This window comes from Callorhinus ursinus, unplaced genomic scaffold (assembly GCF_003265705.2).
Source record: "Callorhinus ursinus isolate GAN/ISIS: 27379988/994484 unplaced genomic scaffold, GSC_fseal_2.0 scaffold19, whole genome shotgun sequence".
Classification (NCBI taxonomy): domain Eukaryota; kingdom Metazoa; phylum Chordata; class Mammalia; order Carnivora; family Otariidae; genus Callorhinus; species Callorhinus ursinus.
In genome coordinates, this window is record NW_027397081.1 from 5,820,938 (window position 1) to 5,838,588 (window position 17,651).

The 17,651-nt window shown below is 37.7% G+C and overlaps 1 protein-coding gene across 13 annotated transcripts in view; it reads left to right on the forward strand.

The window, feature by feature from the left end:
* ATM (ATM serine/threonine kinase) overlaps window positions 1-17,651 on the forward strand; it is a 119,612-nt gene that overhangs the window by 17,875 nt on the left and 84,086 nt on the right. For all 13 annotated transcript variants that reach the window (XR_012381469.1, XM_073903696.1, XM_073903697.1 and 10 more), the window contains 11 exons: window positions 1,808-1,973; window positions 2,648-2,886; window positions 4,685-4,848; window positions 6,349-6,518; window positions 7,924-8,295; window positions 9,336-9,530; window positions 10,295-10,390; window positions 11,741-11,966; window positions 13,538-13,663; window positions 14,615-14,740; window positions 15,862-15,951. Coding sequence is in view for 12 of the 13 variants with exons in the window: in XM_073903696.1 (XP_073759797.1) it covers window positions 1,808-1,973; window positions 2,648-2,886; window positions 4,685-4,848; window positions 6,349-6,518; window positions 7,924-8,295; window positions 9,336-9,530; window positions 10,295-10,390; window positions 11,741-11,966; window positions 13,538-13,663; window positions 14,615-14,740; window positions 15,862-15,951 (1,970 nt within the window). In the remaining variant the exon portion in view is untranslated. The remainder of the gene's footprint in view (window positions 1-1,807; window positions 1,974-2,647; window positions 2,887-4,684; window positions 4,849-6,348; window positions 6,519-7,923; window positions 8,296-9,335; window positions 9,531-10,294; window positions 10,391-11,740; window positions 11,967-13,537; window positions 13,664-14,614; window positions 14,741-15,861; window positions 15,952-17,651) is intronic.

The following is a 17,651-nucleotide window of genomic DNA, read 5'->3' on the forward strand; positions in this document are numbered from 1 at the left end:
TAACTCCAGAAGCCCTTTTTATTATGTTCCTTCACTGTCTGTTCTTTGAGCTTTTTTGTTGTTGTTGAGTTCATGGAGGAAGTGAATTCACCTGGAGGCATGTCCTACAGCTTTTTTTTTTTTTTGAAGTTGAACTGTGCACTTCTGAGACTTTCACTGAATGTCTTATACCAGTTTTTCTTAACCACTTACTAGGATAGTATGTGGGATTCTGTGAGAATTGGGATCACATCCCATAACTAATAAAAGGCCTAAAACTGGAGCTTTAATTGAAGACCATTGGCACTCTCATTTCACCTCTCTGCTATCAGGTAATAAGAGGGAAATGATCAAGATAACTGCTCCTGTTTTCTTTTCCTTTTTTTTTTTTTTTAAGATTTTATTTATTTATTCGATAGAGCAGTAGCGGGGGCGGGGGGAGGGCCAGAGGAGAGGGAAGGAGCAAGCAGATGCCCCACTGAGGGCAGAGCCTGATGTGGGGCTGGATCCCAGGACCCTGAGATCATAACCTGAGCCAAAGTCAGACGCTTAACTGACTGAGCCACCCAGGCGCCCACTCCTCTCCCCCCCACCTCCCCGCCGTCGCTCCTGTTTTCTTGTTTCCACACATCTGTGTATTAATCGCGGTTTTTAACCATTTAGGTATTGTAGTGACAGAACTTTGGGAAGCACTGGTGCAGAGTTGTATAAATTAATGTCAGATATGATAGGAATCATTTGAACATTTTCCTTACTATAATGTTTGAGGTATTTGTATTGTCCTTATGCTTTCGTATTTGAAATCTTGATTTATATTATTTCTGCAGAATTATGTGATACATACAATTGAAAAGAAAGATACCCATAGGTGTTACTCTCACTCACTTTACCAGCCAAAGAGTCTCTTTTTATTTATATGGGGAGCAAATCCTGCATTAGCAGCTTTGGTTTTCCTGGTTCTGAGAGAGGATTCTCAGTGCATCTCAACATTTCTGCATGTCTTAGGAGCAGACCCTGACTGCTTTATTGCTGACTTTTTTTTTAAGTACAGTGAACCTTGGAATGTGGAGATGGTGACAGAGATGATGGCTTCCTCAGAGCCACCTGTATGTCACAGAAGGCTTGAGGGCTCTCACAGTTTGCATGCCTGTCACCTACCACTCTTCATGTTGCCTTGGGGTTTGAGGAATCTATGCAAAAAGGAAGGTACCCAAGCAGGAATAGAATGTCTTCTGCCAGCATCCATGCAGCTGGCATTCTGATCCCTTAGGTTACAAGTAGAATAAAATCTCAGCCCCCTGAGGGAGTTCTTGATACATGTTCTTGATACATTTTACACTTGTTACATGTTCTCTTAGACCTAGAGGAAGGGACACAGATGTAGAGCAATTAAACAGCTTGTCTGAGGGCTGGCTGCGTGTACTTCCTGGCCAAAAGTTGTTCCTCTCTTGAAGGCAGTTTATATAAAATAAAAGCAAATATTGATGTGATACTTTTACCATATTAAATGTAAATTATTATAATTTTAAATCTTTGGGATTACTAAAATTTATTTAAAAAGATTTATTTAGAGAGCGAGCAAGTGGGTGGGGGCACAGAGAGAGAGAGAGAATCTCAAGCAGACTCCCCACTGAGTGCGAACCCTGATGTGGGGCTCAGTCCCAGGACCCCAAGATCAAGACCTGAGCCGAAACCAAGAGTTGGACACTTAGTGAGCCACCCAGGTGGCCCGGAATATTGAAATTTAAATTAAATCAGGAACTTAAGTTAAATGCTTCAAGAGTTTTCTTTTTAGTAACTGATGTGTGCGTGTGTTTTTTTTTTTAAGAATTGTTCTCTGTGTACTTCAGTCTGTACCTTAAACCTGCACAAGACATTAATAGAGTTTTAGTGGCTAGAATAATTCATGCTGTGACTAAAGGATGCTGTTCGCAAACCGATGGGTTAAATTCCAAATTTTTGGATTTCTTTTCCAAGGCTATTCAGCATGCAAGGTAATCTAATCTTTTTCTTTTGTTTTGTATTGAAAACCTGTTTGAGCTTCTTGCAAGACAGTGCTTTAGATCCAGTAACTAAAAATGTTACCAATTAAAAAAAAAACAAAGTGACCCATTATAGTAGAATTAGTAGCTTCCCAAAGAAAGTGTCAGTTCTACCACTTCCTGAATATCCAAAGGCAGACAGAACATGGAAATGATGTTCTTAAGTGGAGGATCAGTGTTGCTTATCTAGTGACAGGAAAAGCTGAATGTCCTCTTAGTAGTTTCATTTCCCCCATTTTTGAAGATAGATATATCTAAGCAAAAATAAAACAGGAACATACTTGGGAAGTATCAGTTTCTTATATTTGTGTGACATTACCCAGTCTATCATGTGAAACATTGTATAAATGGTGGTATTACAAATCAGTTTTGTATCATTTTGCACAGTGTTTCAGTAGCAGAGAGTTAGCAGGAAGGATGTGTCAGCATCAAATAAGATGTTTGGTTTGTTGCTCTGTAGTCCTACTAAGATTTTTTTTTTTTCTGAATAGTTCTAAAACTAAGGCTACTGTTACTTGAAGATTAGATATTTTTTTTTCTTTGCAGCATGCAACTTCATAACTGCCTTCAATGTTCATTTTTCTGCCCTGTTATACCAAGCTGAGTCTGTTTATTTTCTGTGACAGACAGGAAAAGAGTTCTGCGGGTCTAAATCACATCTTAGCAGCGTTTATTACCTTCCTTAAGACGTTGGCTGTTAACTTTCGAATTCGAGTGTGTCAACTAGGAGATGAAATTCTTCCTACCTTGCTTTACATTTGGACTCAACATAGACTGAATGATTCCTTAAAAGAAGTAATTATCGAATTATTTCAATTGCAAATTTATGTGCATCATCCAAAGGGAGCCAAAACCCAAGAAAAAGGTATAAAAGTTTTTGCTGTTTTGAATTTGCTTCTTCATTGATACATAGAGGCTTAAGTATGAAATTTGTGTTTTGTAGGAGGTTATGACCTTCCTCTGGATTTCTGTGCTTGGTAATGGTGTTAGTCTTGAGGATGTTTCTCACACTTTTTTTTTAGAATTTGAAGCTGTGGTAGCAAATCCTGTCATGCCCTACCATTTTAGTACATTCGTAAGTACTATGAGGAACACAGATAAATAGGAGACACTGTTCCCTCTAGGAGCTGATTATGCAGCAATAGTTAGGTGCTGAAAGGAATTACATAGACCAGAGTGTAAACGAGTTTAGAAAAGCCAGGGACTTAACATGTCCACATAACTGCTTTTATTAGGAGGTAAAACAAGAGAAGTGTGGACTGCCAACAGTTAGATGAGTCGGTTCCTCAGGAAGATGTGTTTATACTGCCTTAAACCTCATCCTTAATCCAGGCCCCTCTTTCCTGGAAAACCAAAAATGAATGACTTCTCCTCCTTTGATACCTTTATGTTTGTCTTTTACCAAGAGAGTATTGCTTGTTAATATGTAGTGCATATTTGAAAGTAGCTAAGAGAGTGGATCTTAAAACTTCTCATCCCAAAGAAAAAACTTTTTTTTTTGTAACTATGTAAGGTATGTTAACCAGATGCATTGTGATCATTTCACAATGTATACAAATACCAAATAATTATGTTGTACATCTGAAATTAATGTTATATGTCAGTTATACCTTAACTTAAAAAAATCTTAAAAATCTTAGATGATGTAGCTTCACTCAGTGGACAGGAATTTTATTGGGTGCAACTGGAACTGGATGGGTTCCCTCATGCTCACACTGTGTTCACCTTTGGGTCTGTACTGGCCTTTGGACAAATTCACCAGGGCTTGTTTAAGGCCCTTGTTAGGAAACCAAGCTACATTGAGAAATAGCAGCTAAAATGGAGAAAAACTGTGAGAGCCAATTTTTTCTCAAAAGTAGCTGTCTTTGTTTAATGGGCTTTTCTCATGTTGGAAGTTAGGTGTATTTGTAGCCCATGAAACCACTGTAAGTCAAAAGAATGGTGGATTTTCTTAGGTTTTCATCTTTCACACAGCTCCTGTCAGGATGAAGATCAGGCTTATTCAGGAGATGACATGATATGTTTAGGGTTTTAGTTAACTGTATATTTAGGAGAGTTGAAAATTGGCAGGATGATGGGTCTGCCAGAAACACTCATGTAGTTTTAGGCTACACTAATAGATTTATGGTTCTCTGTGAGAAGTAATAGCTCCTTTGTTACCCATACCGGTCAGATCACAGTAGGTGTATCATGTCCACCAGATTTTGTAGAGTCACCATTTCAAGAGGGACATAGGGGACTGGTGTGTGTTTAGGGATAGATGACTAGAATGAGGAGAAGTCTGGGTAATGTGTTTGTACACTAAAGGAACTAGTGATGTTTTTCTCTTAATGACTTACAGAGAACTTGGTCCTTATATAAATGACGGGATATATTAATTGTATTTGCTTCAGGAGAGAAAAAATTAAGGTTTGATTGGGATTTTGATGGAGTTGATTAGAGAAAGTTAGATCAGATTATAGAATTTTATATCAGATACAGGTAACTGAGTGTGCACCGGACACCGTTACAAAGTAGAGCCTGCAAGGATATTGTCTAAAGAGGCCCTAGAACAGAATGGACGGTTGGACCAGTTTCCACCTTAACAGCTGAATGGTTCTTTGGGAATTGGCAGTGCAAGTGGAGAGTATATGTAAACTGTATTTTAACTTTTTGAATTACAGGTGCTTATGAATCAAGTAAATGGAAAAGTATCTTGTATAACTTATATGATCTGCTAATTAACGAGATAAGTCATATAGGAAGCAGAGGGAAATATTCTTCAGGATCTCGTAATGTTGCTGTCAAGGAAAACTTGATTGAGTTGATGGCAGATATTTGTCACCAGGTATAGTAGGCCTTGTCACATCTGGAAGTTTTCCATTAGTTTCCCTTTTAATGGGGTTTTTAAACATGTGCTCTGATAAAAAGCCTTGTAAAATTACTTTGTATATGTAGCTGTTTCTTTCAAAACTCTGTATTTGGAATTGCTGTTCTGACTTAGTAACTATTTTGCACATATGAACTTAGTGAAAACTAGTGATGAATTTTTTTTTTTAAGATTTTATTTATTTATTTGTCAGAGAGAGCGAGCCAGCACAAGTGGGGGGAGCGGCAGGGAGAGGCCGGCTCCCCACTGAGCAAGGACCTTGGGATGATGAACTGAGCTGAAGGCAGATGCTTAACTGACTGAGCCACCCAGGCATCCCTGAACTCTTCATTCCTAAAAGATGGTCTATAGGAAATCAGATTATCCTTACCCTAATGTTTTTTGTTTTTTCATTTTTTTCCCTACTGAGTTAAAAATCACATAGCATAAAATTTACTTATTTATTTTTAAGATTTTATTTGAGGGGGGGAGAGAGAGAGAGTGTGAGCATGAGCAGGGGGAGGGGTAGAGGGAGAAGCAGGCTCCCTGCTGAGCGAGAGCCCAGTGCGGGACTCGATCCCAGGGCCCTGGGATCATGACCTGAGCCAAAGGTAGACACTTAACTGACTGAGCCACCCAGGTGCCCTAAAATTCACTATTTTAAAGTGTACAGTTGAGTGGTTTTTAGGATTTTCTTTTTTTTTTTTGAGTGGTTTTTAGTATTTTCAGTGTGTTGTACAAGCGTCACCACTGTCTAATTCCTGAATATTTTCATCACCCCCAGAACAGACTATGTACCTGTTAGCGGTCTTTAGCAACCAACCAGTAATCTACTTTCTGTCTCTATTGATTTGCCTACTTTGGACATTTCCTAGAAATGGAATGAAACAACATGTAGTCTTCTTAGTCTGCCGCTTTCACTTGGCACAGTGTTTTCAAGGTTCATCCATGTTGTGCCATGAATCACACTAGTTCATTCCTTTTTATTGCTGGATAATGCTCAATTGTATGGCTATATTATATTTTGTTTACCCATCTGTCAGTTGATGGCTTAATGTTTCTTAAGTAAAACTTTCTTTTCCTCCTCAGAAATTTGGTTAATATCTTGGGTAATTTCACTTGTCAGATATTTTCTTAATGGTAAATATATGATATAATCCCATTTTTTTATCAAAAGAAATTTTAAATTTAATCCCATGGAAAACAGATTTTTGCTTTACTTTTAGATGTCTTAGTGCAAATGTTTCTGGGAAATAAAAGTAATAACTTACTTGGTAATATCTGTTTTTGAGAGAGCTACTACAGTCATACAAGATGTTTGTTACTGTGTTATCATATTTATGTATTTCTGTAATTTATTACTCTTTCTCTGTGACTTCCCTGTGTCTTCATTGGAGGAGGAACATTTTTTCCTTCATGAAGTATTAGAAAACAGAATCAGTGTAGGGAAAAAAAAATTTTCTTTTTGTTATCTTACAGATTTTTAATGAAGATACTAGATCTTTGGAGATTTCTCAGTCTTACACTACCACTCAAAGAGAATTTAATGATTACAGTGCACCCTGCAAAAAGAAGAAAATAGGATTAGGCTGGGAAGTAATAAAAGATCATCTTCAGAAGTCACAGAGTGATTTTGATCTTGTGCCTTGGTAAAATGTTACTGTTTTCTCTTCCACTGTCATTTTAGTCTCATTTAGTTTTTCTCACAAGCCCTGCAATAGAACAGCCTGGCCATAACTAGGTCAGTTGTCCACTCTGAAACCAGTCCCTGGTGAAGGGGAACGTGCTTGCCAGGACCTCTGGCGATCCACCACCAAGGCTTATCTGCTGGAGCCTGGGCCAGGGGGCCACCTTTCCTAAGCAGGTAGCCTTAGCAAGGAAGATGGGAGGATGGCTGCCTAGCAGGCATGGAATGCGCTGAGCTGTACATCTCCACACAAAGAGATTTTAGCATGTATAGCACCTTCTAGTAGAAATAGATGAGGAAGAAATTAAAGATGGCTTTCAAAAATCACAGAATAATTTGGACCTCGTGCCACAGTAAAAGGTTGCCTTTTTTTTTTTTTTAATTTGCCATGTACAGCATACACAGTTATTCAAATGATTAAATAAATTGTGGTGTTCTGTGATATCACAAAATATTCGATCTTGTAGGGATCTTTAGAATTCATCTAGCTCAGCCTGTTTGCTTTATTACCAAAAAGAAAACGAAACTGGGAAAGGTTAAGCAGCTTGCTGAAGGACAGTTACAAGTTTGTAACTGTCAAGTCAAACTCGTGTGATCCATGCCTTGATTTTTACCATGTTGATGTCATATTTAAATATAACTGAGTCGTGAAGCGGGGGAAGCACCTTGATTTAGATACCTGTTGCTTAAGTTCATGTTTCTTTTATATGGTGGAGGATCCCTATTTCAGATTCTTCAGTTTTTCCATTTTGTCAGGGGTTATTTATTGAATACGTGCTGTGTGCCAGGCATTAGAGATACAGGAATGAATAAGGTGAAGTTCCTCTTCTTGAGTAGTTCACCTTTCAGAGAACTTATAGCAGATACTTATTGAATTAACTGAATGTCTAGGAAAAACAGTTGTTTGGGTTTTTTGTTTGTTTTCTTGTTTTGTAGGAATATTACTGGTGGCTGAAGAGCAAGGATGGATGTGATAACTCAGAAGTAGAAAATTGTAATTAAGTTTAGTTTTGTTTTTAAGTAGGCTCCATGCCCAGTGTGAGGCTTGAACTCATGATTCTGAGATCAGGAGTCATATACATGCTCTACCAACTGAGCCAGCCAGGTGCCCCTAATTTAATTACTCCTCAAAGTTTTTTTGTAAGGGGAATATGACAGCTCACCTACCTAGCCAGAAAGTTGTCATTCTTCCTGCCACTTTAGGAAGTAGGGATTAAAAAATATTAAAAGCCAGTTTATTTTTAGAGTGGTATGGAAAATAATGATGCTGATACTCTAGGATATTGTAAGGGTTCTATGTCTATATATTTGTTTTAGTTAATGGAATTGAGTAATTTTCAATTTAATTATCCTTTTATTTTATCTAGGTTACAGATTACAACCCAGTTAATATCAAAATATCCTTCAAGTTTACCTAACTATGAGTTGTCACCCTTACTGATGATACTATACCAGCTCCTACCTCAACATCGACATGGGGAGCGCACGCCGTATGTGTTACGATGCCTTACGGAAGTTGCATTGTGTCAAGGCAAGAAATCAGACCTAGAAGGCTCACAGAAGTCAGATTTATTGAAATTCTGGATTAAAATTTGGTCTCTTACCTTTCGTGGTATAAGTTCTGAACAAATACAAGCTGAAAACTTTGGTTTACTTGGAGCTATAATTCAAGGCAGTTTAATTGAGGTTGATAGAGAATTCTGGAAGTTATTTACTGGGTCAGCCTGCAGACCTTCATGGTAAGTTGACTATGTATTGTAAGAGATTTATATATAGACATATATACTTTTTTTCTTCCGGTTTTATAGTTTGTAACTTGAGGTAACAATATGTTAAATTTGATTTTAGATGTTTCTATTGTTTGTCCAGGGAGTCTTAATAAGTAAATAAATGTAAATTTAGTTTCAAGTGTAGAGAGATTACTAAGGCCAATTTTAAAGAATTAAATGTTTAAATTTCTTTTTTCTTTAATTGCATATTAAGTACTTATTGTTCAGTATCCATAAAAAAATTCTTTTTAGTAGTGCTACAGACAGTTACGATAAGAGATAGTTCTTCTCAAACGTAATCAGACTTTTCACAATTTTTTGTGTTCATTTTGTCAGTAGACATTCACTCTATACTTAGATGTGTCAGGCATTGTCTTAAGCCTTAGTAGCAGCTCAGTGGTAAATAAAATAGACAAGGTCTTTCTACCTCAGAAAGCTTATTTTTTAGCAAAGAGGATGGTAATCAAATTTGGAATGAGTGAAAAGCTTGGAGCTACGACCTGCAGTGACACAGGGACACTGAGGCCAGAAACTCAATCTGCTATTGAACAAGAAATTAGAATCCTTCTCAGGGACTTGTACGAACTTGCGAAGCATATCTTGGAGACTTATGGGAAAGAGCGTAAGCATCAGGCAGAAGCTTTACTAACTGTGAGACCTCGGATGCCAGAGAGATTCAAATTGTTCTTGAGGGAAAGAAGTTGGAAGTGAGCTGGTGACTATTAAAATGGATGCATTGCTGGTGTTCCTGCAGGAATATATAAGTAGCGCTTCAGGCGTCTCCTTTTGCAGTACTTTTCTCCCGTTCTTGACTCTATTCTATCACTCAAGGGTGTGGAACACTTTGTCGGTCTTTTGTCACACTCAGTCTACTCGTGGTTATTCTCATGATGTCACCTATTGCAGATCATCAACCCATAGCCACTATGTTAAAGAAAATAAAGAACTTTTAGTATTGAAAAAAGAAAAGAGCTGATCTTTAACAGCGGACGTGCTTGGCTTTGTTGTAGTCCTGCAGTTTGCTGCTTGACTCTGGCAATGACCATCTGTGTGGTTCCCGAGACTGTAAAAACAGGAGTGGAGCAGAGTACATGTGAAGTAAATAGAAGTTGTTCTTTAAAGGAGCTGATGATGAAATGGCTCTTACTCTCTCAGTTAGAGGACAACTTTGAGGACTGCACAGAGCTGCCTCTGGTTCTTCACAGGTAACTTAAGCTCATTAGTACACTGCTGTTCTGTGTTGTAAGGTACTCTCCATGATTTGATACCACGTGGCTTTTTTTTTTTTTTACAGTAATGCAGCATTTCTCAGAGCAAATTCCAGATACTGAACAGTTCCTTTGTTTTTACACCGTTCTGCGTCTCTGTGCTCAGATCTGTTTATGTTCTTTTACTTTGTTCTTATGTCTGCTGAGACAGTGAGAATAAGGGAATTAGAATTCTTTGAGCACTCATGTGTTCTTTGTGATTTTCTGTGAATAGGTTCGTCTGAACGTATATCTGATGCAGTTGTATCCTGGAATCATAATGAGAGTATGTTCTGGGTGATGGGTGTTCAGTTAATGGGGGGAGGACGCTAGAGACAGAATGAAGCTTAAACCCCGGGAGGCAGAGCAGCTTGCCCATTTAACCTTTCCACAGCTGCTAGCTCGGACCCGAGGACTGCAGGACGGACCTTTGGATCCTCGGGCTTTTGCTTTAATTTCATAATCTGTTTATTTCAGAAATGATTTTTAAAAACTGGATAAGTCTGCTGTCAGAAAGTATTGGAAATGATAGTAACATAAGATGTCTGCTTCTTAATTCTTGTTTTAGATGTTCAAAAATTCAGTACAGATGAAAGAAATTTTAATTTTGGATCCAGGTTTTAGAGGCCAGGATTTACAGCCAGACATGGATGTGTAAGGTTAAAGAATGCTTTAAATGGCTTTTGGTTTTCTAAGTGAGGATTTTTTTTTTTCCTTTGTAGTAATTTTCCTCATCTTGCAGTGGAGAAGATTCTTGTGAGTCTCACTATGAAAAATTGTAAAGCTGCAATGAATTTTCTCCAAATAGTGCCAGGATGGTATGTTACCTAATAGAGTTCTGTGGTGTTTTAAGTCACGGCTTTAATTACAAAGATAATCATTTTAGCAGAATAGTAACTACATCTTAAAAATTATGAACTAGGGCGCATGGGTGGCTCAGTTGGTTAAGCGACTGCCTTCGGCTCAGGTCATGATCCTGGAGTCCCGGGATCCAGTCCCACATCAGCCTCCCTGCTCGGCGGGGAGTCTGCTTCTCCCTCTGACCGTCTTCCCTCTCGTGCTCTCTCTCTCTCTCTCTCTCTCTCTCTCTCTCTCTCTCTCTCTCATTCATTCTCTCTCTCTAATAAATAAATAAAATCTTTAAAAAAAATTATGAACTAAGTTGATCAGTTTAAAAAAACATCACACCTGTGAGCCTATTAGGGCTATTAGGGAAACGCTGTTTTTTATTTCAGTGATTGTAATCTGCAGCTATAATTTTTGATCCAGTTGACTGTTTTTTCATGCTGTGTAGTATAGCTTGTGACATTTGCCACTGGAAGATAGAGAATGATTATGATGGAACGTTAGGAATGAGTTCTTTAAAGATATGATACATTTTTGTATGTCAGGTAAAATCTATTAGCTTTAAAACTAATGGTAATAGAGGATAGGGAAAGTAAAAATAAATCTAAAAACCTCATTTTAGTTGATTGACTCAGGAGGCCTATGTTTATCACTGTGACTGAAAATGACTCACTGGCATGAAGATTCCTAGTCTCCCTGGAGAGGGCAGAGGATGAAAAACTCCATTTTGGAGAAATCAACAGGCAAAAAGGAAAATGTTTTCAGATAATGTTTATCTTAGTGTTTATGCCTGGTATTATTCATGTTTTTTTTTTTAATACTTTCTGAATTTCTCTTGGAGATTGTAACTTGAATGTTTTTATCCGTTAATAAAATTTGCTACCGCATAATGAAATCTGGTACAAGTAGCTATCAATTCCAAAGAAGAGAAGCATTTATTTTTATTTTTATTTTTATTTAAAGATCTTATTTATTTGACACAGAGAGAGAGAGAGAGAGAGAGAGAGTGAGCACAAGCAGGGGGAGTGGCAGGCAGAGGCAGAGGGAGAAGCAGGCTCCCCACAGAGAAGGGGGAGCCCGATGCAGGGCTCATCCCAGGACTCCAGGATCATGACCTGAGCCGAAGGCAGTCGCTTAAGTGACTGAGCCACCCAGGCGCCCCAAGAAGAGAAGCATTTAAAAGAATAATCCATTAACCATATAAGGACTGTGTGAATAACATAGACACTAAGTTAATGTGTTCATTTGTAATATATTGCTGCTACATGGAGGTGAAGCAGTTGGTCATTCAATTATAAATTTAAGATCTTACTTTCTTGAAGTGAACAACACCAAAAAGATCAAGAAGAGCCTTCATTCTCAGAAGTTGAAGAACTATTTCTTCAGACAACTTTTGACAAGATGGATTTTTTAACCACTGTGAAAGAATGTGCTGTAGAAAAGCACCAGGCCACTGTAGGCTTTTCTGTCCACCAAAACCTCAAGGAATCACTGGATCTCTATCTCCTGGGATTATCAGAACAGCTTTTAAATAACTACTCATCTGAGGTGAGATTTTCAGAAGAAATGTCTTTGACTCAACTTTGGTGGACACTTAGGAAGGAGAAACAGGCAGGAAGGGCCCTAAGGATGATGAGAGGCTTGATTTAAAAAACAGTGACAGTACAATGCGTACAAATAGGGAAAACTTAGCATGAAAAAAGGAAAACCCAAAAAGAATAGTTTGTGTTTCTTTTGTACCAGGAATTCTAGTAGACATTAAATAAATAGAATTCCTTGCGTAGGTTAGTGGGGAATAGTAATGGTTTTGAGCGTAGGGATTCTATGATGAGAAAGAACCACTCAGTACAGAGAAGGGAGATGGTAACAATAACAGGAAAGGACATCATTTAAACTGATCTAATAGATTTTGGTGACACTTGAGAAGGAAGAAGTGATTAATAAAATGTAATAGAGGAACCAGCAGTCACCCATATTTTGGAGGTCACTGGTAATTTTTCATAAATCATTTCCTTTGCCCTCTTAAGATCACAAATTCTCTTTGTGTGTGCTGTTCTCTTGCCAAAACTCTCATTTCTTTTGACATGAGGTAAATGCCTTTCTGCCCATTTCTGTGTATTCAAATCATCCACACGTCAAAATCCTGCTAAAAGCCTTTCTTAGATAATCTCAGCCATGGTAATTCATCTTTTAATTTTCACAGTACTTAGTATTTCTTTTTAAAGTGAGTCTTAGCTCCTTCCTTGTACTGTGGATATTTGTATGTTTTATACACAAATGTCTCAAACCATGCTTTAAGCTCGTTAAAAGGCATACATATTTTTATTAATCTTTGTATATTTCACAACACCTTGTTATATGGTAAATGGTAAAATATTTGTTGAATAAAATAAAATCTTCAGGTTACTCAGTGGAGTGAATTCAGTAGCCGAAGATGATGATCCAGAGAACCAGAGACAGTATACCTTATCCTTAGTTACTGGCGTTCTCCTGGGTCACAGTTATAACCATTTTGTAATATGGTCCTCTGTGTTTTCCCCTAAAATGCCATTTCCTGCCGTATAGGAGCAAAACAGTCTGAAAATCTTATTTTTCTGTGTAGCTGTTAGAAATTTGTAAATAATTTTATAAAATTGGCTATGTGGTATCTACTTGCAAAAATTGTGCTGGTTTCTGGAGTCTAAAAAGGTTAATAAATCAAGGTTCTTATCCTTCAGAAGGTCGGAATGTCATTTTAATGTTTTTTTATATGAATCTGATTTCTGCTCGTGTTCTAAGAGTTACAGATAAGTCTGTCTACCATTTTTTTTTTCTTTCCTCCCTACCTCAAACGTGAAGGGCCTATGTGTGCAGTACCCTGCGCCACTTTTAGGAGGAGAGAGAGACCTGACCTGGCCATTAGGAGACACTTCTTTTTTTTCCTGAGGCTCCTAGTTACCATTCTGCAGGGGTCTCTTAGATGTTCATAGAGATAATCAGAAACATGCCACTATTAACCACATTAACTAAATTTGTTTCTTAATATGTACATAAATTTGTTCTTACAAAAGATAATCGTGGAGTACTCAAAATTATTTATGAAACGAGTATTTTTTTTTTATTTTTTGTTTTACTTTAAGACTACAAATGCAGAAATGCTTATCCGGTGTTCCAGTCTTTTGGTGGGTGTTCTCGGCTGCTATTGTTACGTGGGAGTGATAGCTGAAGAGGAAGCATATAGGTCAGAACTATTCCAGAAAGCCAAGGTATGAAAATTTATTCTATTAAAGTTTTGGATAAATTTGAATGAAGTATATTCCTGGGAAAATTGGTATACTTGCTTGGAAAAACAAAACTTTTACGTAGGTTAGCTCTTTCTCTTTCATTTATGCCATCTGAGAGAAATGATACTATCTGTTCTTCCTTAACATTTGTAGTTGTTTTAAGCCAAGTATAAATAGAATAATTGAAATAATATCATATTAAATTTAATCTTATTAACAAAAATACTGATTTTTATGGGCACTTTTAAAAGTTTTTCCTTTGGGACGCCTGGGTGGTTCAGTCAATTGGGCTTCTGCCTTCAGCTCAGGTCTTGATCTTCAGTTTCTGGGATCAAGTTCCACATTGAGCCTGCTTCTCCATCTCTCTCTGCCCCTCCCCCTACTTGTGCTCTCTTACTCTCGCTCTCAAATAAATAAATAAAATGTTAAAAAAATTTTTTTCTTTTGATCAAGTGTCCTAAAGAATCCTTGATTATTGTTATACAGGTAGGCTCTAAGTGTGAAACTTTTTTTCATCTTTGAGTGCTGTTCAGTCAGTGGTATGATTTGTAAGGATAACAAGGTATAAGATAGGTCATTTAAAAAATTGTTACCATGATTTTTAATTACACTGTATAACCAAATATAACTTTTTTTTTTTAAGATTTTATTTATTATTTGTCAGAAAGAGAGAAAGAGCAAGGAGAGAGGGAGGAGCAGAGGGAGAAGCAGGCTTCCCGCTGAGCAGGGAGCCCGATGTGGGGCTCGATCCCAGGACTCTGGGATCATGACCTGAGCCAAAGGCAGATGCTTAATTGGCTGAACCACCCAGGCGTCCCAACCAAATATAACTTCTAAAAAAACTTCATTTTTCTTCTTAAGTAAAACTTCAGAAAGCAATCACAGAACTGTAATTTTAACTGGAGTTTGGATTTTTCCTTCTTTTCTTAATAGTCTCTAATGCAGTGTGCAGGAGAAAGTATCACTCTGTTCAAAAATAAGACCTCTGAGGAATCTAGGTTTGCTTCACTGAGAAATATGATGAATCTGTGTACCAGTTGCTTGTGTAACTGTACCAAGGTAAGATGTTCTTACTTGACTGGTTGTCTAGGAGGTTGATAATTGGTTGGTTGGTGGTAGTACTGGTTTTTGGGTCCATTCATAAATTTATACACTGATTTAAAATTAAAGTGAATGGTAAATAAAAGCAACTGGAGGAACAAAGCAACAGGTAATCTGAGTTTCTTGTGAAATCAGTTCATCATTTCAGGAAGGTTTCTGAGGTTATTTTACTGCTTTTATATACAACTATATATATTTTATTCATTTTATTTATTTATTTAAAAGAATTTATTTATTTGACAGAGAGAGACACAGCAAGAGAGGGAGCACAAGCAGGGGGAGTGGGAGAGGGAGAAGCAGGCTTCCCACTGAGCAGGGAGCCCGATGCAGGGCTTGATCCCAGGACCCTGGGATTATGACCTCAGCCAAAGGCAGACACTTAACGGCTGAGCCACCCAGGCGCCCCTGTTTTTATTCATTTAATAATTTGTTGACAATTGGCTGTGTGACGTGCATACCACTATGCCAGGGCTAGCGAGCACCACGAAGATAAACATCTCCAGCCACATACATTACTCTCTTTTGCCCAGACAGTCTTCTGTGACACTTGGTAGAAAGAGTGCTACTGCTCTGTGTAATCTTTATTCTGATTGGGACCAAGCCTACGGTATAGCTGAGCCAGCCCAAAGTGTTGGTAACAGTTGGAAAAAACGTTTTTTTGAAAGCTAATGATAACTACATGGCTGTATAACAATATTACCAGTATATACTTTTCATTTTATAATGTGTTTTTCTTAAAAAAAATTAATTTGTTTTTCATTGTTTTTTTTTGCAAGTGGGGAAAAAGAAATGGAAGAGTGAACTCTAACTTCTATTACTTATGTTTAGGGTCGGTAGTTGGTATTTTACTTTAATGTTTATACATAATTTAATGGACTATAGTTATTACTTTAAAAAAAGAGGTTAGTGTTTTTAATTCAATTTATATCTTGGCCCTAATAGTAAACTGTTTATTTATGTTTCTTATGATAGAGAATTTCCAGTGTAAAAAAAAAAAATATACATTTCATTTAAGATAGAGAAAATATTATCTCCCAGGATGACTTTTTATTTTTTTGTTTTTTTTGTCTTAATTACAGCCCAGTCCAAATAAGATTGCATCTAGATTTTTCCTACGATTGTTGACATCAAAGCTCACGAACGATATTGCAGATATTTGTAGAAGTTTGGTAAGTATGTTTATTTTACCACCCTATTTCACTGATTCTAAGATTTTTTTTCGTTGACATCTCTCTTCAGTAGGGATACATCTAACAAAATGTGGCATCTTTGTTTTTTTTTTTTTAATATTTATTTATTTATTTGAGAGAGAGAGAGCATGAGAGGGAAGAGGGTCAGAGGGAGAAACAGACTCCCCGCTGAGCAGGGAGCCTGATGTGGGACTCGATCCCGGGACTCCAGGATCCTGACCTGAGCCGAAGGCAGTCGCCTAACCAACGGAGCCACCCAGGCGCCCTGATTTTTTTAAATACAGAAATTAAAGTTACTTTGTTTTAGGAACATACTGTTTGCTTCTTAATGTCGGTACCTTACATACTGTTCAGCTTTTAATTTTTCGATAATGAATAATAGACTGAATGATTGGAAACTAATCATCTAGGCTTATACTTAATTCTTTTTTTTTTAAAGATTTTATTTATTTATTTGACAGAGAGAGAGATAGCGAGAGAGGGAACACAGCAGGGGGAGTGGGAGAGGGAGAAGCAGGCTTCCCGCGGAGCAGGGAGCCCGATGTGGGGCTCGATCCCAGGACCCTGGGATCATGACCTGAGCCTAAGGCAGACGCTTAACGACTGAGCCACCCAGGCACCCAGGCTTATACTTATTTCTGTGTAATAGTAGCAGAAATCAAAATAATCATCTATCCTGGGGTGCCTGGGTGGCTCAGTTGTTAAGCATCTGCCTTCGGCTCAGGTCATGATCCCAGGGTCCTGGGATCGAATCTCGCGTCGGGCTCCCTGCTCAGCGGGAAGCCTGCTTCTCCCTCTCCTACTTCCCCTGCTTGTGTTCCCTCTCTCACTGTCTCTCCCTCTCTTGGTCAAAATAAATAAATTAAAAAAAAAATCATCCTTAAAAATAAAAACAGAAGGGATCTCTGGGTGGCTCAGTTGGTTGAATGTCCGACTCTTGGTTTTGTCTCAGGTCATGATCTCAGGGTCGTGAGATTGAGCCGTGCTTTGGGCTTTGCACTATGCGTGGAGCCTCCTTAAGATTCTCTTCCTCCCTCTGCCCCTGCCTCTCCCACCCCCCTTCCCCGCCCCTGCTTGCACGCTCTTGCTCTCTCTGGAAAAAAAAATAAATAAAACAAAAATTTTACCAGACAACATATTTGCATTGTGGTATTTATTTTTCTTCCATACAAACGGGCTTATGCTACACATGCTCATTTGTCTGTGTGTGCCTGGCACATGCAGTAGATACTCAGATATATCTGGAACTTGGTTATTTTCACTTAATAATAAATCTTGGTCATTTTTCCATGTTGCTACATGCTGCTATTCTTTACGTTTTTTTAATAGTAGCATTGTATTTCATTATTGGGAATGGTATATTTGTATTTTTAGCCCATCTGACCTTAACATTGGAAGTGTTTTCTATTTTTTTGTTATTGTTACAAAGAGTTTTGGAGTAAAGATTCTTGTACTTTTGTCTATTTGTATTTGTGCATATGAGGGATGTAGAATAAATTCTAGCACTGGAATTGCTTGTTCAGAAGGAATGTGAATTTTACTCTTTGATGGATATTATCACTTTCCTCCAAAATAGTCATACCAATTTATACTTTTCCCCATATGCTCATCAATTTTGGGTATTATAAAGCTTAATATAAGAAATTATTTTGGGGCTCCTAGGTGGCTCAGTTGGTTAG